This window comes from Enhydra lutris, unplaced genomic scaffold, assembly GCF_002288905.1.
Source record: "Enhydra lutris kenyoni isolate GAN:26980312 unplaced genomic scaffold, ASM228890v2 scaffoldscaffold17, whole genome shotgun sequence".
Classification (NCBI taxonomy): domain Eukaryota; kingdom Metazoa; phylum Chordata; class Mammalia; order Carnivora; family Mustelidae; genus Enhydra; species Enhydra lutris.
In genome coordinates, this window is record NW_019154101.1 from 4,363,365 (window position 1) to 4,382,542 (window position 19,178).

Consider the following 19,178-nt stretch of genomic DNA (forward strand, 5'->3'; position numbering starts at 1 on the left):
GCTGAGCAGAGAGCCCGATATGGGGCTCGATCCTAGGACCCTGAGATCATACCTGAGCCGAAAGCAGAGGCTTAACCCACTGAGCCACCCAGGCGCCCCTACTGAATGCCTCTTGAATGAATGCTGATATTACCTCTCTTGGCACTCTGCCTTCTTCCCTCGGCCCAGAAACACAAACATAACACACGCGCAGACACATGAAGTTGAATCCATGTCTGTTCACTGCAACTCCAACCGTAACCTTGCAAAATTAATAAACATAACAATTACTACTACAATATAGATTTCTGGAGAGCAAGGATTTTTGTTCAAGTTGTGACTAACATACTTTAAGGGCCTAAAACAATGCCTAGCACTAGTAGGCTCTAAGCGAATATTTGTTTAATGACGAATGAATTAAGGGCCTACTAGGTGTCAGGCAGCTGTGCTAGCTAAACCTAATCCCGCTTAAATCCCCTTCCCAATCACTCTACCTGGGCAGTAGAGGCTGCCTTGAGTCCTCCTACCGCCAGGGACCGCTGTAAAAACCGCACGGCTTCCTTTCCAAGTCACCGTCTATCTCCGCGGTGCCCTTTGACCCCGTGAAGTCACTGCCCCGAGTTAAGATGGCGGTATCGATGGCAGCCGCCGCCGGGCGACTGAGGCGGGCCATTCGAAGGTCGCCCCTATGGGGGAGCCCCAGCCGTCAGCCGCTCTCATCCGAGCCTTCTCCAGCCCAGGCCACGGCCGTACGGGACGCCTTCCTGAACTTCTTTCGGGACCGCCATGGCCACCGCCTGGTGCCGTCCGCTTCCGTACGGCCCCGTGGCGACCCCAGTTTGCTTTTCGTCAATGCCGGCATGAACCAGGTGGGGGCTGAGCCACCCTTATCGAGGGCGGAGTTTGTGATTTCCCACCCCACCCAACCCTCCCCGGGAGAAAGGCGCCGCGGGATTGGGCGAAAGAAGAGAGGGGCGGAGCTCATGTCCTCTGGGGAAGGGGCAGTTCGTGATTGGGCTAAGTGATTGGGGACACGAGTTTGGGCTTGGGGAAGGCTCCACTTGGAAACTTCAGGGTTTGGGTTGAGTTTTAGGGCCAAGAATGCAGGGTGTGTGGGATGCCTGGGTGGCTCAGTGGGTTAAGCCTCTGCCTTCAGCTCGGGTCATGATCTCCAGGTCTGCGAATCGAGCCCCGCCTCAGACTCTCTGCTCAGCGGGGAGCTTGCTCCCTCTCTATCTGCCTGTCTCTCTGCCTACTTGTGATCTCTCTCTCAGTTAGGAGGAAAAAAAAAAAAAAAAAAAGAGTGGAGGCAGACTGGTGGAGGAAGTCTGGCTTCATTTATTCATGCTTAAAATAAAAACTAATAATTAGTATTGCTAGACTGTGTTCTCTAAGCTTTTGACTTTGAGCACCATTTACCCTCTGAATTTGTCTTCATCTGTAAAGTGGGCGAGGAAGGGGAGTATGTTAACCTTAGAGGCTGTTAAATGCTGACTTGTGAGACCTGCCCTGTGGTCTCGGTTTCATACCCTGAGGTTATTGGGTGTGGTTTGGAAAAGCTGAAATGGAGGATGAAGCCATTCAGTGCCGTGTTACCAGCCCTCTTTTACCTTGCCTAGTTTACTAGCAGAGGGTCTCTGTTTCATGATTTATCTACCCTTTGTCTGTTCCACACACACTGGAGATGGGTGCCTCCAGGCTCCCAGATTGCCCTGTTGGCCAAGACCACACTGTACTCTGAGGGCAATAGTAAGCCTTCAGTCTGAATACCCCACTCCCCACCTCTCCTTTCTGCTACGGAATGAGAACTGAGATCTTCATGTGTTTCCAGTTCAAGCCAATCTTCCTGGGCACTGTGAATCCACGAAGCGAGATGGCAGGTTTCCGACGTGTGGCAAACAGCCAGAAGTGTGTGAGGGCCGGAGGACGCCACAGCGACTTGGAGGATGTGGGCCGAGACCTTTCCCATCATACCTTCTTCGAGATGCTTGGCAATTGGGCTTTTGGGGGTGAATATTTTAAGGTGAGTCTCCAGGAAGCCCTGGATTTAAGAAAGGGTCAGTAGTCAACCAAGAAGAGGCTGGAGATTAGTCCTGTCTCCATTTTTAGTGTCTGCTTAGACAGAACTCATACTGGACACAGAGGCGAAGTGCTAGGTGAACATGTATGGTAGGAATGTGTTTCACTTCTATATTGGATTGTAAGCTCTTTGAGGGCCAGGACTGTGCTTCTTGCCTAATGGCTAATCAGTAATTGTATGAATAAATGGTCAGGCAGAAATACTAAAATGCAGGAGTTAGAAATCAGCCCAGCTTAAGGTGGAAAGACAATTTCATGAAAAGGAAAGGACTTGAAAAAAAGGATTTAGAGGAGGGAAGGAGCTTCCTGGGCAGGGGGGGGAAAGAAAGAAAATTCAAGCAGAAATGGTCCAGGTTTGTTCTGGAAACAAGGTGGGCAGTGGAACTTTGTCTTAAGCTGAGAGCTGAAACTCATATGGCTTGATTGGCACTTCAGTGGGGCCCTCTTCTCACGTTCCTCCTCCCACCCCATGTGGGTTTCCCCTGCAGGAGGAGGCTTGCAGCATGGCCTGGGAGCTGCTGACTCAGGTCTATGGGATCCCTGAGGACAGGCTCTGGGTCTCCTACTTTGGTGGTGACCCCAAGGCAGGGTTGGACCCAGACCTGGAGAGCAGGGACATCTGGCTCAGCTTAGGGTAAGTTTGCCTCTGCCCATTATGTCCACTCCTGGAGGGCAAGAGGACTGGCAAATAGTATCAGCATCAGTCCTCAGAATCTCAGCGAATCCTAGGAGATTGGAGTCAGCCCTAGTTGTCCTCTTGCTGAGCTTAATAGAGAGGCTTTCATGGCTGAGAGGGTTCTGGCTCTCAGGTTTGTCTGTCTCCCTACCACTCACTTGGCTTTCTTCTCAGGGTGCCTGCCAGCCATGTGCTTTCCTTTGGACCCCAAGAGAACTTCTGGGAGATGGGGGACACTGGCCCTTGTGGACCCTGTACCGAAATCCACTATGACCTCACTGGTAGAGTGGGAGCCCCCCAGCTGGTGGAGCTTTGGAATCTGGTCTTCATTCAACACAACAGGTAATAGGGGCTGAAGTGGGAGGGAAATCCCTGGCCAGAAGTGGAAAAGGTAGCAGTCAGGAGACTTTGATCCATTTCTTACAAGAAACCCCAAACATTTAAATGGTGCTTACTGTGTGCCAGGCACATTTCTAAGTACTTTTCAGATAATAACTGATTTAACCCTAGACTGCTCATAACAGTTTGTTTATTTTCTTAGAGAGTGGGAGAGCACAAAGGAGCAGGGGGCAGTGCAGAGAGAGAGAGAGAGAGAATCCCAAGCAGCCTTTCTCCTCAGCGAAGAACCCAGTGCAGGGCCTAGTCCCATGACCCTGAGATCATGACCCGTGCTGAAATCAAGAGTCAGATGCCCAACCAACTATGCTCATAATGGTTTAAACTAGTCACTGCTGCTCTCAGGCCTCAGCTCTTTTATCACATGCTGAAGCTGAGCTTCATGATCTCTTAAGATTTTCTTCTAGCCTTGACCTGTCTCTTTCTCAAGGCAAAGAATTCTGTCCCAGAAAGGGCACATGTGGATTCAGGCAAGGGCCCGAGCAGGGGTGTGGGTGGAGATCACCCTTTACGAGAAAGTACATATAGGAACTAAGGCCATCGCTGTCTGCCTTTGGTGGGGAGGGGTGGAAACTGCCTTCTGGTTCCTCCCACTGTCAGCCCCCTCTCATTCCTCCCCTGCACGGGCATCTGCCTCACCCCTGTAATCCTTTGTGGGGCCTCACCTTGCACACCCTTCCCTGGCCAGAGAGGCAGATGGAAGCCTGCAGCCCCTGCCCCAGCGGCACGTGGACACAGGAATGGGCCTGGAAAGGCTGGTGGCCGTGCTGCAAGGCACACGCTCCACCTACGACACTGACCTCTTTTCCCCACTGCTCAAGGCCATACACCAGGTGAGCCTGCTTCTTCCCTTCCAGCTTTGGCTTTCCATCTTTATTAAGAACTCTGCATAAACAATGACCGATCAAGGATACCAGAGTCAAAAATGAGGTTGGGGTTCATGTTTATTACCTGATATTACCCCTAACTCCTTCCTTCATTTATTCAAAAAATATGTGTTGAGTGCCTCCTGTGGGCGAAGTCCTTTGTGCTTGGTACGGCAGAACAGCAGTGAACAGAAAAGAGATCACGGAGATTACATTGTAGCCTAAGAGATAAATAATAAGTAAATGTATTTAAGAACAAGATGGCAGATTTAACCAAGAATGCAGATTGTAACCTGGCAGTAAACATGGGTGATAGTAACTAGGAGAGGGTTGGGTCCAGAGGGCTCTTACACCAAGTGTTTGGGGAAGGCTCACCAAGGACATGATCTCTGAGCTGGAACCTGAAAGAGGAGGAGCCAGCCACAGGAAGCTCATTTCAGGTAGAGGGGACAGCAGGTACCAAGACCCTGAGGCAAGAAAGGAACACAAAAGTGGCCAGCTAACTAAAGAAGAATCACATGGGATATAGCTGGAGAATGTGTCCCTGAGATTTCACTGTCTAACAAACCACCTACCACTTTGTAGTTTAAAGTAACAACCAGTTAGTTGGTGTAAAAGCCTGTGGGCTAGGAAGGTTGGCTGGGCTTTTGTCGGGTCATTCTTTTGGTTTTCTTGAGTTCATTCATACATCTGTAGTCAGTTGTGAGGCAATTCTACTTCTGAGGATCGGCTGGCTGGCTGGCTGTTTGGGGCAACGCGGGGGACCAGTCTGTGTCTGGTAGCAGGCTAGCTGGGGCTTGTTCACGTCACATCACAGCTCAGCAAGGTTTTAAGAAGAGCAGGCACACACGAGGACTCTTGAGGCCTAGGCTCAGAGCAGTGTTAGCTGCACCTCATTCTGTTGGCCGAAGCAAGTAACAAGGCTAGCCCAGATTCAAGGGGTAGAGAAACAGATTCTGTCCCTGGATGGGAAGCAGCTGTGGTCACACTGTAAAGTGGCACACACATGGAAAAGGAAAGGATTGTGGCCCTTTTTGCAGACAATCTACCGTACAAAGGAAGGCTGGAGTCAAACCTTGTGGGGCCTTGAAGTCCAAAGTGGGGCTTTTATTCTAAGTGTGATGAGAAGTGTTCTGAGGTGGGGCGGGCCATTCTTGTTGCCCTGGGGAGGGTGGGCTGGAGGGAGACCTGAGATGACACTAAGAAGCCAACTGGGAGGCTAGTTCATCATCCAGAGAAGAGACAATAGGGCAGGGGTTAGGCTGGTAGCTGTGGAAGTGGAGAAGAATAATTGATTTGAAAGATCTCACAGACGTAGGAGCAAAAGGCCCCAGTGATGGATGGGATGGGATGGGGAAATAAAAGTTAAGGCCTGCTCCTGAGTTTTTGAGTGGAGTAGCGTGGTAAGTGGCAGGACTGTTCATGGGGGCGGGGGGGGGGTGGCAGAAGGGAAGTGCCACCAAGACACAGATTTGGAGCTCTAGGTGGGGAGCTGGATGGACCAGGCATCTGATTCCGAGCACTTCCATGGAGGCACAGCTTACGACGTACACCCTCCCTCCCTGCCCCCCACAGAGGTTGGAGGAGTGGGTGTGGGCCATGGAGAGCGCCTGAGCTCAGGCAGGCCAGATTCAGATCTCAGATCTGCTCCAGTGCGATGCAATATGATGCATGGCCTTGAGGCATTAAGCTAGTTCCTCTGAGCCTCTGTTTCCTCTTTTTAAAAAGAGGCCAGTAATACCAGAGCAGGATGTTTTGGATATTAGACAACGCGTCATTCAAGCACCCACCCATTCTCATAGCAGAAATTCAGTACGTGATCACAGCCGTGATCATTGTTAGGGCTGAATGTGGCCCCGGTGGGACAGGGAGCAACTCCTTTTCATGTCGGAAGCTTCTCCATGTTCCAGATGTGATCAGCTTTAGGGGGTAGGGCAGATGCTCTGGTGCTGATGAAGAGTACCCCACCTGGGCCACGTTAGGCAGGGCCAGCAGCCACATCTCCTTGTCTCCCACTTGCCAGGGTTGCGGGGCACCCCCTTACTTGGGCCGGGTAGGAGCAGCCGACGAGGGGCGCACAGACATGGCATACCGCGTGGTGGCCGACCACATCCGCACACTCAGTATCTGCATCGCTGATGGCGTCTACCCTGGAATGTCAGGTGCCCCGTGAGTCTGGAAGGGCTGCAGGGAGAGGCGTGTGCTGCTGGGGGATTGCAGGGGAGAGGAAGGAAGGAGATGGAGAGGTAGGTCAGGTTGAGATGGCAGGAGGAGTGGGGGAAGGGTGAGGGCTCCAGATGGAGAGCACACACTCTGGACCTTGCCCTCCCCACTCTCCATAGTGCTGACCAAGGGAGACTGGGGGTTCATAGCTGGCCTCTGAACCCCTCTAGGCTGGTTCTCCGTCGGATCCTCCGTCGAGCTGTGCGCTTCTCTACAGAGGTGTTGCGAGCACCGCCTGGCCTCCTCAGCAGCCTGGTGCCCATCGTGGTGGAGACACTGGTGAGGGCAGAGCTTACCCTGCTGAGCCTCCCTGGGTACTCGGGAAACTTGCAGCTGAGCCCAGACAGTGCCCCCAGCCTAGGCTCTCTACCCTAAGTGTCCAGCCCAGGTCCTGTGGGGCTGAGAAAACTGGGATTGCATACAAGAAGTGGGGAGCCCTCAGGAGGTCTCCTTGCCCGGGCAGCTGAGCCTTTGAGTTTGGGATCCCCTTCCTCCTGTATTCCCTATTTGGCTCCATTCCCCATCCTTCGATCTGAGCTGAGCTCCCCAGGCAGGTGTCCTCAGGGAAGCCCAGGGTGGGGAGGTATGGAGTGGGTCATTTGCCTTTCACACCTTCTCAACCCTCCACCTCCCTCAGGGGGACGCTTATCCAGAATTACAGAAGAACTCAGCCCAGGTACTGGCTTCAGATGGGGAGGCAGGGGCCAGCAAGATGGGGTGGAGAGCGGCTCTCCTTCGGAGGAGGTCTAACTCTAGTCCCTCCCTGCCCTGGTTCAGATAGCCAGCCTGATATCAGAGGACGAGGCCGCCTTCCTGGCCTCCCTGCAGCGGGGTCGACGGATCATCGACCGGACCCTGAGGCGCCTGGGGCCTGCTAAACTGTTCCCTGGTGAGTGAGGTGCCTGGCCAAGGTGTGACAGCCTCACGCAGGCGAGCCAGGGCAGGCAGAAGAGGGAGCTCGGGCAGGCCTGTGCCTAGCATCCACACCCACGTTGCCCCATGCCCCTTTCCCTGCACTGTCTCCCAACACCTAGACCTCTCTGTTGCCAGACACCACCCTGATTCTCTCCACTTCCCCACTGCCCAGCTGGCCCTGCCTCCAGTTCCTGTTTCCCAAGGCTGGCTTCTTTCCTGGAATGAGCTTCTCATGTCCTCTGAAATGACAGATGACAAAGGAGTACCCTGGGTTACCCTCAGCTCTGGCCTGACCCCTGTCCTGGACCTAGCCGGGGTAGGCAGGGGACACTTGTGCTTGGCACCTGGTAGCTTCTGTGTGCTTAGAAAGCCCTGGCCCTTACTCCTCCCTCATTCCTTTCCCTTTGGGCTATCCCTTGCCCCCCCCAACACCCTTTGTCTTCCTTCCTCAAAGCTGAAGTGGCCTGGTCCTTATCGCTGTCTGGGAACCTGGGGCTCCCCCTGGACCTGCTAGAGTTGATGCTGGAGGAGAAAGGTGTGCAGCTGGACTCGGCTGGGCTAGCCCGACTGGCCCAGGAGGAGGCCCAGGTACAGGCTGGGGAACACCGTCCCAGGGTTCTTTGGGGACAACCAGATCCCCGGCCCTGAGTTCCGGGGGGAGGAACTCTTAAGGACAACAGGAGGCTGAGGTGAGGTCTGTCCCCTCACCTCTGAATGACCCATATCCTGGCGAGAATACAAGTGCAGTGGGCTGACCAGGAGCAGAAGGGGAGAGACCAGCATAGTGGCCTAGAGAGGGGACCTCCAAGGGCAGCGGTGGGTGAGGTGTGGGAGGGAGGCCTGATCCTGGGACCCTGCGTGAAGGCCCGTTCACTGACCAGCCCAGAGTCTAGCAGCCAGCCAAGCCCTGGCGGCTTACTGAGGGGGGCTGCGGGGTCCACACAGCCGTGTGGCAGGGACAGGGCTTTGGGGAGGCTCAGGTCCCATGGCACCATCCACATGCCCCTCCCAAACGCATCTGCCCATCCCGCAGCACCGGTCACAGCAGGCCGAACCTGTTCAGGAGCAGGGACTGCAGCTGAGTGTCCATGCACTGGGGGAGCTGCAGCGCCGAGGGGTGCCTCCAACGGATGACAGTCCCAAGTACAACTACTCCCTGCGACCCAGCGGGGGTTATGGTGAGAGTCTGGACGGATGCTGATGGCTACAGGTGTACCTGGCGGTGACTGGGGAAGGAGGGCTGTGACAGGAAGGAGGGCGGCCATGGTTGCTCCCGGCCCTGCACATTCCTGGGATAGCCCCCAGGGGTCGCTGTGACACCCAAAAGGGCCCCGTCCTCTCCAGCCACGTGCCTGTTGGCTTCAAGTAAGGCACAGACCCACATCCCAGGTCCCACACCCTGGCCTAGCACCGACAGCGGTTCTTCTCCATGGCAGAGTTCAGCACCTGTGAGGCCCAGGTGCTCCAGCTGTATACAGAGGATGGGACCTCCGTGGCCTCCGTGGGGAAGGGCCAGCGCTTCGGCCTCCTCTTGAACAAAACCAACTTCTATGCCGAACAGGGGGGTCAGGCTTCAGACCGAGGCTACCTAACGCGGGTGGACCAGGAGGTGAGACACACACACACACACACACACACACACACACACACACACACACATGACCAGGAGGTGAGACACACACACACACACACACACACACACACACACGACCAGGAGGTGAGACACACACACACACACACACACACACACACGAGTGAATTTCTGCCCGCCCAAGCTGGGAAGGGAGCCAAGGGGAGGGAAAAGCTACAAGCCGCCACTCCAGAGCCATGGCCCCTGCCCTTCCTCAGGATGTGCTGTTCCCAGTGGCCCGGGCCCAGGTCTGTGGAGGCTTCATCCTACATGAGGCTGTGGCCCCTGAGGACCTGAAGGTGGGGGACCAGGTGCAGCTCCACGTGGATGAGGTAAGGACCCCACCACTGATACTTGGGATATCCTGCCGCCTCCCAACTCTCCCCACGCCCCAGCATCCTGGGTGACCAAAGTGTTTCAGGCCTGGCGTCTAGGCTGCATGAAGAAGCACACGGCCACCCACCTGCTCAGCTGGGCGCTGCAGCAGGCCCTGGGCCCTGGCACGGAGCAGCGAGGTTCCCATCTCAATCCTGAGCGCCTGCGCTTTGACGTGGCCACGCAGGTGAGTGGGTGCAGAAGGGCTTCAGGTGATGCAGCAGGCTTACAGGGAGGTAGTCAGGTGGGGGGGGGTGTTGGGGGTTCAGCCAGCCCAAGGACCTGAGCCTCCCATGGCTCAGTCACCGTGAAGCCGTGGGGGGACATCTTGCCCTCAGGCTCCTGGTGCACCAGGGAGGGGGCCGGCCAGACAGTGTCCAGAGCCCTCCTTTCACCTCCAGCCACCCAGCTTCCTTGTTCCTGCTGTCACCCAAGACCTTCTTGCTCCAACTGAGCTGCCCTCCCTCCCCTGCCACCCTGTCTCCCTTCCCTCCTTGCACATCAGGCTCCATCCTTGCCCTTGCGCACCCCCCACCCCACAATCCTGGGTTTCTCTTCTGTTGGGCTGCCCCTTGTTGGGTGCTCCCTTGGTACAGAAGAGCATGTTCGATTCTTCATCAACTTTCAGTGCCTAGTGAAAGGCCTGCAGTTCCCGGCAGGCCCCTACCTACTCCCAGGTAGCTTTCTGAGGAAAAGAACTGCCTGCTCCTTGAAGGCTGAGTGAGCTCCGCTCTGGGCTAGCCACTGTTTCAGCAGCGGAGGGTAGTCAGCCAGCTGACTGCTTCTTGCCGTGTCAGTTACTGGCGTGGAGCTGACTTCCTCAGTCTGTCCGTTTTCCCCCACCCCACCAGGCTCCACTGACCTCACAGCAGCTCCGGGCAGTGGAGGGCACTGTGCGAGACGCTGTGGTACAGGACAAGCCAGTGTACATGGAGGACGTGGCCCTGGCACGCACTGCCCATGTCCCTGGCCTACGCTCTCTGGATGAGGTGAGCTGCCCGCCCCCCACCAGTGAAGAGCACCTGCCCCCTGCCTCCCCACACACAGGCTGGGTAACAGACTTGTCCCCTTCCACCCTCAGGTGTACCCAGATCCTGTGCGGGTGGTGTCAGTGGGGGTGCCTGTAGCCCATGCACTGGACCCGGGCTCCCGAGCTGCACTGCAGACCTCTGTGGAGCTGTGCTGTGGGACGTGAGTCACTCCTGCCTGCCTGCCTGCCCTCACCTGGGGCCCCAGGTCCTCACCCTTCTCTGGTCTTTGGAGCCACAAGCCACTGGTTCGGAGCTGAGGCTGCTCTTTCCTGTGCCACCGTCCCCACCGACTTCCTTCTCTGTACCCCTGGCCGCAGGCACCTGTTGCGCACGGGGGCTATCGGGGACCTGGTCATCGTTGGGGAGCGCCAGCTCACCAGGGGCACCACCCGCCTGCTGGCCGTCACTGGGGAGCAGGCCCAGCAGGTTAGCATGCCAGCAGGGCCCAGGAGGCTGCTGGATGGGGGCATGGGGGGCAAAGGGGCCCATGCAGCTGACACTCCCAGGCTGGGGGATGGCGAGCAGCAGCAGCAGCGGGATTCAGACCTGTATGCTGATAGGGCAGGGCCGGCTGCTGGCAGCTGCTGTGATTGGCCAGTGCTTTGAGTGGTCCTGATGGTTAAATATTTCTGATTTGGCCCCCACTGGCAATGGGTTGAGCCCCTATCCTGCGGAGGCAAGAGTAAGCCAAGCGGCCCTGAACATTCTCTTCCATCCCTGCAGGCCCGAGAGGTGGGCCAGAATCTGGCCCAGGAGGTTGAAGCAGCCACAGAGCGGCTGAGTCAGGGCAGCAAGGATGTGGTGGCGGCTCAGAGACTCTCCAAGGACATGGGACGACTTACCGATGTGAGGGTCACCCCCACCATGGACCTGCTCCCCACCCTCTCCTGGCCCTCTTCCCTTCTCCATGTCCGCCCCCCCGCCCCATTCTCCCCCTACCCCAACTCCAAGTCTGTAGCTCAGGGAAGGGCCCAGCTGATGGGCTTCTGGCTGTAGGCCGTGGACCTGGCTGTGATACCCCAGTGGCAGCGTCGGGAGCTTCAGGCCACGCTGAAGGGGCTGCAGCGGCGCGCCAACACGGCTGTTCGGAAGCTGGAGCTGGGGCAGGTAAGAAGAGGTTCAGCTGACACACTCGGCAAGGGTCAGAGCTGCTGGAGTGGCACACCGAGAAGCCTCTCGTCCTGACATGGGGGGCGGAATGGGTAGCTCCTCCCTCTCCCGCCCACTGGGCACCATCACCAGGCCATCCTGCCACATCCCTCTGCCAAACTGTTCCTCTCCTTCAACTCCCAAGTCTGGCTCAGACTCTCCCTCCAGGAAGCAGACTGACTTGATTAAGCCATTCAGCCCTCATGGCTCCTTGACTGTAGATCTGCCTTCCTCCCGCCCCCTTTCATCCATCTGGACTCCAGCCTTAGACCTTGACCTTCAGCAGCATATTTGTGAGGATCTGGAGCTCTGGTGAAAGGACAGAGATGGGGGGAGGGGAGGGACACAGAGCCCCTGGCACCTCTGTTCAAAGCCGAAGACCGTTGCTGGGGGCGGGAATTTCTGGACTGGGGCTCACTGTGGACGTTGGGGCCGGTTACCTTCTTGCCTAATGCCCGTGCCATCCTTCCTGCCCCCCTCCCCCAGGCTGCACAGAAAACCCAGGAGCTGCTGCAGCGGCACTCACAGGGGCCCCTGATTGTGGACACAGTTGCCGTGGAGTCCCTCTCAGTGAGCATTGGGGCTGGGGGTGGCCCCAGTGTTCAGAAGAGGGAGGAGAATCCTGGGTGGGAGGCAGCTGGGAATCCAGAGAGCAGCGGGCTCACCATCTCCCTCCCTTGCCCAGGTGCTGGTGAAGGTGGTGCGGCAGCTGTGTGAGCAGGTGCCCGGCACCTCTGTGTTCCTCCTCAGCCCCCAGCAGCTGGGGCATGTGCTATGTGCCTGTCAGGTGGCCCAGGTGAGGGATGGAGGAAAGGAACCTCCCCCACCCCCAACCCTTCCCGGTCCAGCCCTATGGTTCCCTACCTTTGATTCCTCCGAGGCAGGGTAGAAGGGATGTATAGGGACACCCCAGGACGGGCATAGGGCCATCTCTTAGCCCTAACCACACCTCCTGACCAGAGAAGGCGCCATGAGCTCCCCTAATTACCGCCCTGCTCCAGGCCGCACATCACTTGCAAACAAATAGCAGACATTCATTAACCTCCACCCACGTCCCCAAACCCCACCATCTCCTTACCTGATTCCCCTGCCATGTGCCCAGCTAATCACCATGATGCCACTCTTGAGGGAGATGGAGTGGATGGTGGCAGGCAGGGATGCCCTGCATTACTGTCCCTTCTGCATCTGTCCCCAGAGTGCCACGCCAGCCTTCACAGCAGAGGCCTGGGCCCTGGCAGTATGCAGCCACATGGGGGGCAAGGCCTGGGGCTCTCAGGTGGTGGCCCGGGGCGCTGGAACCACCGCTGACCTGGAAGCTGTCCTCAGTACCGCACGAGCCTATGCCCTGGACCGGCTCCAACCCAGCTCACTCACGGACTCGCATAGACTACACAGACAGCAGACAGGCCCGGGCCAGGAGCCCTGAAGGAGTTGGCAGGACCTCCCTGGAGGCTGAAGCAAAAGACTAAAGGCTGGAGGCCAAGCAGCTAAGCCCAGGAGGGCCACCTGGGGCCAGGCCCTGTGCGGACACAAGGAGATGGGGCTGTGGAAGGCAGAGTGGACCCAAAGATACATCCCTCTCTCACCGGTTGAATGTGGAGCCACGACTGTCTTGGCTGTGATTGCTCATTAGGAAGTATTTTCACCAAGGGGCACCTTGGTGGCTCAGCCGGTTAAGCATCTCCCTTCAGCTCACATCATGATCCCAGGGTCCTGGGATCCAACCCCACATCAGTCAGGAACTCAGTCAGAAACCTGCTTCTCCCTCTCCCTCTGCCTCTCTCCCTTGTGCTCTCTTTCTCTGTGTCAAATAAATAAATAAAATCTTTTTATTTATTTATTTGTTTGTTTGTTTATTTCACCAAAGCTAGGAAGCTCCAGAAGGTCTTTTGCTTATAAACAAGAGCAGTTTTCCCCACCCAGCATCCACATCGGAGCCATCCTTGTCGCCCCTGCTGCTCAAAGGGCTTTCTATGCCAGCCTGTTCTGGGCACCCACGAGGGTCTCCCTGGCCACAGAGACCCAAGCCTGCCCTATGAAAGTCACGACAGCAGGGCAGATCCTCTCTGGTGCCACTAGTTTCATTAACAGCGACTTCCCATTTTCATGAAGGGCCTGTAGATAAAATGAGCAACAGGTACTGGTCAGTTGCTGAGAATGTGGTGAGAACCAAAGGCCTAAAACTTGCTGCTTTTGTGGAAGCTTGCTGCTAGTGGGGAAATACACAATGAAGAGAAGGAAGCGGATGTAAGGCAGCGATGAGGTCTGCAGAGAAAGTGGGACAGGGATCAGGAGGGTGGGTGACTTTGTTGTTTCACCGGGAGGTGCCATCTGAGGGGAGGGTGTGAGCCACGAGGGTATCTGAGGGAGGAGTGCTCCAGGCTGAGGGCACAGTGCAGAGGCCCTGCGGGGGAGGTGAGGAGGCACAGGGAGTGGTGGCAGGTGGTGGCGGGTCTGGAGAGCTGAGGGGTCAGAGGCACGTGACTCTTAAAGACAAGTTGCACAGCACCTGCCCCAACCCCAAGCTGAAGCTGACAGAATGAATGTGCTCAGCACCCAGCCAGACTCGGAGCTCCAACTCTGTTCCCAGATCTCTGTTGCTAGAGGAGGGAAAGGACCTCAAGGGATCCATCTCCAAGTCAAAGGCTCCCTGGTGACCAAGTTCTGGGGCCGTTTAGTTAAAACTATAAGCGCAAAGCATGGCTTCTGGCACAGTTTCTCATTCTAATCGCACCGGTTGAAAGGGCTTGCAAGGGGGACCAGTCCCTGCCAGGATGGGATGCCGAGGATTCTGCTGGGGCTCCGACTGCTTGCTCAGCCCTGTGCACACAGCGGCACGCCGCGCCACAGCAGCACGCACCCGGTGCACACGCGGGTATATTGCTCACATGCGCACTGGCCCCCAGCCCCGCCCCCTGGCGACGCGGGGCGTCCCTAACGACCGGCGGGGCGTCCCTAACGACCGGCGCGGCTGAGCGGGGGGGCCTGCAGGAAGGTGAGTGCCCGGGCACCGAGAGTGGGTGAGGTGAACCCCGGAAGAGAGGACGCTCCACCCGGGGTCTCCCTAACTCCCCCTGCCCCAACTCCCGCCTGCCTGAGGTTGGCTTGGCTCCGGGCCTGTCTGTCCCCTCAGAAGGCCCCCCATCCCCACCCATTCGAGGCGGAACTCTTGCCTCTCCCCCTTTACGGTCACATCTGCATACTGGCCCAGAGGCTAAGGGTCTGCAAGTAAAGGGGTGCGGGGGGGCACCATGAGAAGAAGGAAGGGGAAAGGAGCCTCCGATAAGGTCGTGGAGGAAAGCAGTCTTGAGCCCGGTGCCGCAGCCTTCTCTGAAGGGCTGACTCCCACCCCCAGCTTCTTCGGGCTGCAGTCCTTCCTGCAGGTCCAGAAGCTTCGGCACCTCCCTTCCTCCCTCCCTCCCAAAGCATGGTTGGTTTCCCTTGGTTACCAAGGATGAGCAAGGGCCTCTTCACCACAGGCAGGTTGGGGGAGGAACTCGCTGCCCTTTGGAGCTGAGCTTCCCTGTTGGGTGTCTGAGCCCAAGGCAGGATCTAGGGGTGGGAAGCGAATACCCTGGAGTCCTTTCTAAGATAACAGACCAAGTGGTCAGGAGTTGGGAGGAGGGCCAGGCCCAGGGTTGTGATTAAGTGTGTTGTTTCACTGGGGCCAGTCACCCAGCATGCTGGACCAGGCTCTGTCAGAGAACTTTGGTGTCCCTCTTTTGTGATTTCACAAACTGAGTGTTCCCGAATGGGAGTGATATGGCCTGCGGTAGGATCTGATAGGGGCACGAAAGACATCAGGGGAAGTCAGACAAATGTCCAGGTCCCCTGAGGACACGCCCAGGGAGGGTTCTCCTTGGGGGTCCTAAGGGGAAGGGGAAGCTGAGAAAGTAGAGGAAGCACAGTGGGAGAAGTGGGTGCAGAGCAGAACCCATCTAGCTGAGCCAGCCCTGGGGGTGGTGCCAGGGGCACAGAGGTGCTCCGGCTCCTCAGTTAAGAGGAAAGCAGGGGAGAATGAGGGCCAGAGATGTGATGAGCAAGAAGGGGACAGGCTGCTCCCCCAGCCTCTTCAACTTTCCCCTTTGGGCAGGGGGAGAAGCTTCTGCCCACGGTAGTTAGATTTAACTGGGGACTTAAGAAGAGTAGAGAAGTCTGAGACGTCCAAGAAGAAAGAATGTGCTAGACATTCAGGCACTGATCCCAGGTCTGTGAGGAACATCAAGCGCCCAATGTGAGCCATGGGGCAGGAGAGCACAGCTCTGCAGGATGTTCTTGGGTCCCCAGAAGGCTGAAGGATACAGGCGATGGCGCAGTTCTGTGGAAGGGCCTGGTGCCTGGCAGTGAATTAGGGGGTTGAGGGAGGCTGAGTTGTTTAGGCCAGCATCAAAAGGGTTAAACAGAGATGCCAAAAGCTCATGAGCTGGGAAAGTGGGAGGCCCACTGGAAAAGTGATGTGAACACCCGATCTCGCCAATTTAGGAAGCAACCCCAGCAGCTCATTATTTGTTTACACTTTTGTACATGGAAGTAACGGACAGCTTTGGACAGGTATCAACTCAAACCTTAGCTTTCCCACTTACCAGCTATATGCTGCTTAGCAAATTACTTGTGCTTTAAGCCTGTTTCCTCATTTGTGCGATGGGGATAATAGTGTCATAATAGCAATAATAGTCCTCAATAATAGTCCTCAATAAACATATGTAGGTGAGGCCTGTAACATCTTCATCCCAATATCTATCACATATTTTGAATGCTGGCTCTGGGCCCAGCACTACATGAAATGTCTCACTCACATCAACTCCTTTAATCTTCTGGATAATCTTAGGAAGTCAGTACTATTCATTTCCATCCCCATTTTACAGATAAAGAAATGGAGGTTTAGTGGGGGTGAAATGACTTACCCAAGGTCTCACAGATGCTGGGGGCTCAAGACCAAGTGGAGATTGGGCCTAAGGCAATCCTGAGTCCTTAGCCAGCTGCCTCCTGGTGTGCAAACTCTTTGACAACCTCGCACTCCATAAATCACAGCTGTATATAATCAAGGATATGGTTCCCAGAACACTCATCCAGCTGATGCAAACCGTCAAAAATGAGGACAAGCTAGCTGAACAGGGACATGTTGTCCCTTTATATTACCTGTGCTTGGGCACATAGAGAGTGGACTTTAACACCTAATACTTGGAGTTAGGGCCTGAATGTGATTTCAGGCCCCTGGACCCTGGTCCTAAGAACACAGAGTGGGGACCTGGTTGGAGGGAGGACTGGCCTTTCTACATGGACTGTGGTCCTGTGTTGGGTTAGGTTGATGCTGGAGACACAGCAGGTGAAGCCCAGTGGGCCTATGAAACAGGTGCCGGGAGAGGAAAGGTCACAGGCTATGCCCCCACTTTCCCCATCCTCGGGTAAGTTGTGCCTTTAGGGACACCAGGTGGTGACACAAGAGGCAATCACTCCTCAGGGCCCCAACCTTCTCTCTGGAATGTCTGAAAAGATTACTGCCCCAGAGAAGGATCAGAGTGTTCAACACACTTCCAGTCTTCAAACTCTGGGGCTATTAGTCAAATGCATCAGCTGGTTATTCCACCAGACAGAATTCTCTGTCTGCCCCACAGTTTCCCTACAGAGACAAAGCTCCAAGAAGGACGGTGGTTGCCATTTCAGGAGCTGTCCTCCTTGGGCCTTTGGGAGCTGTCAGGGTGCCCCTGGGCCCCTGGCTAATGGGTATCTATCCATCCCTCAAGCTTCCAGGGAGGGTAGCAGCCACCTGCTACCACCCTCAGCTGCAGACTGGTGATGCCTAGGCCAGACTGAGGCTGCCCCGTGAGTAGGGGGAGTCATCACAGGCCCCCCCTGACTTGTGAGCTCTCCACATTCAGTGGTGTGTTCTCCTTGCCCCCTTCCTAACTTGCCTTTTTGGATCTGAAATTCATTCACACTGAGGTGTGGATGACTGGTAAGAAGGGAGATAGATATGTATTTTATTTATTTAGATATAGGTATATAGTTAGGGGCCTGAAATTTCCATAGCGGGGTGCCAAGTTCAGGTTGCTCTCTTGGTCTGGGGAGGCCTTACCTGACAGGTTCTCTTTGCATAAAGATAGGACCCCAGCTTCCCAGGGAGCAGGGACATGCCTTCTTTCCTGACGGAAGGTGGAAAAGTGTGGGGAGCGACTTCGAAGAGCAGAGTACTGTGGTGAGAAGGAGGTTCCTGCCCTCAGGCCCTGGGCCCAGCCCTCCTAGATGTCGGAGCACCAGTCATTTCTCCATCCCTGCAATTCGGCTGAGAAGCCCGCCCCGCCTCCACTGTAGAGTGGCTGTTAAGCCCCATATGACAGCAGAGCTCTGAAAGGAGCTTGTAACTGCTACTTGCCGTGTAGCTCAGGTTGCTGATATGTCCTATGGCTGGAGAGGTGAGAGGGAGGCTAGAGTGATCCCGAGTGATCAGGAAAGGATGAGTCCCCCGAGTTAGAGGCCAGGCCCTGTGTATAATAAGCCTGGGGGCCTCTGGTCTTCAGCCACTGCATTGAACCGCATCTACTGACGTAGGATTTTTTCCATAATTCCATTCACCAAACTGTGAGCCTATCCAAACGGTCAGGACCCTTTGGTCACAAAAGGGTTAGAAACCCAACTCAGCTTCAGCAAAAGGGACCTATTAGAAGGCTGCCAAGTAAGTCTCAAAACCAGAGGCATTGCTGAGGAGCCAGGCAATTCTGGGACGTCAGACTTGGGGACCGAAGGTACTGGGTGCTCTCTGTCCGCCCCTCTTTTCTGCTGGTCTCCCCCAGGCTTCATTCCCTCCTGCTGCAGGGAAGGGAAACAGCCTCCAGCAGCAGGAGAAGAATACCCTTGAAGGACATCCGCCCTGGTGTCTACCTCCACCTTTCCAGCTGCTCTAACAAATCCCAAGAAGGGCCCTGATTGGCTGGCATCAGGCATCCCTGAGCCAATCACCCTGACCAATATGGGACACTCCTATTGGCCAGAGTCTGTTCTCAGAAGGGGCAGGGCAGCTCCAACACCTTTTCCAACACCAGCTCCAGGCACCCACCCCTCCCATCCTCCCCTTCGCGCCCCCCCACCCCCCCGTCCCCGGCTAAAGCAGACCTGACCTGGGATGGGGATTAGTGGAAAAAAGAGTCAGAAACAGCCCCTGCACCTCAAGGAGCTCATAGTCTAGCGTAGGTGTGGAGGGTGGTCAGTCAGATCACTGAAGGGATACAGGTACAGAGGTCTGATAAGGGCCAGGGATCAGGGGCACCGCCCCCGCAGGGAAGGACTATGCTTCCCACTCTCTTTAAGTTTTTCTTTAAATTCCAGTTAGTTAACAAACAATGGTTAATCTGAGCGGAGGTGGATGGGGGATGGGTTATATAGGTGATAGGGAAAGCGAAAACTGTCAACTCCCACCTTATTAGGAGGTTAGTGGTTTCGACCTTTGCCCTACAAATGACATCAGACCTGGTAGTATGGAGTTTCTGTAGACGCTGCAGGACGGTGGGGGTTCTTTCTACAAGCGCCACGTAACTGGAGCACATGGAGGGACGCTCTGCCTCTTCCTTCTGAGGAGAGGGCTCAGGACCCTGGAGCCCACCTTGGGGTGGGCCCTGTGGTGTTAGGCCCACAGGGGGCCACAGGCTCCAAAGAGTAGCAAGAAAGATGAAGACCAAACCTCAGGAAGAGATGTCGGGTCCTAAGACAATGAAGCCCTAGAAAGTGGAACCAGCGCCAGCCAGGTCCAGAGGGCAGCTCACCTGGACCCAGGTGGGGTGTCCCAACAAGGTGGCCTCCCAGGAGGAAGGAGAGGGAAGGGCCTCCCTGGATGGATGGTGAGACTAGGCACCCTTGTGAGAAAT

General features: G+C 56.0%; 1 protein-coding gene across 1 annotated transcript; it reads left to right on the forward strand.

Moving 5' to 3' along the window:
- The first annotated feature begins 605 nt into the window (after nt 1-605).
- On the forward strand, nt 606-13,010 carry LOC111147807 (alanyl-tRNA synthetase 2, mitochondrial). The gene is made up of 22 exons (XM_022504051.1): nt 606-848; nt 1,811-2,002; nt 2,547-2,692; nt 2,909-3,076; nt 3,819-3,963; nt 6,020-6,165; nt 6,390-6,498; nt 6,857-6,895; nt 6,997-7,108; nt 7,589-7,722; nt 8,168-8,312; nt 8,571-8,743; nt 8,983-9,096; nt 9,186-9,326; nt 9,991-10,128; nt 10,221-10,330; nt 10,488-10,596; nt 10,894-11,016; nt 11,167-11,277; nt 11,806-11,889; nt 12,005-12,115; nt 12,515-13,010. The coding sequence occupies exons 1-22, from the start codon at nt 606-608 to the stop codon at nt 12,743-12,745; spliced, it is 3,024 nt and encodes a 1,007-aa protein (XP_022359759.1). The 3' UTR covers nt 12,746-13,010.
- The last annotated feature ends 6,168 nt before the right edge of the window (nt 13,011-19,178 follow it).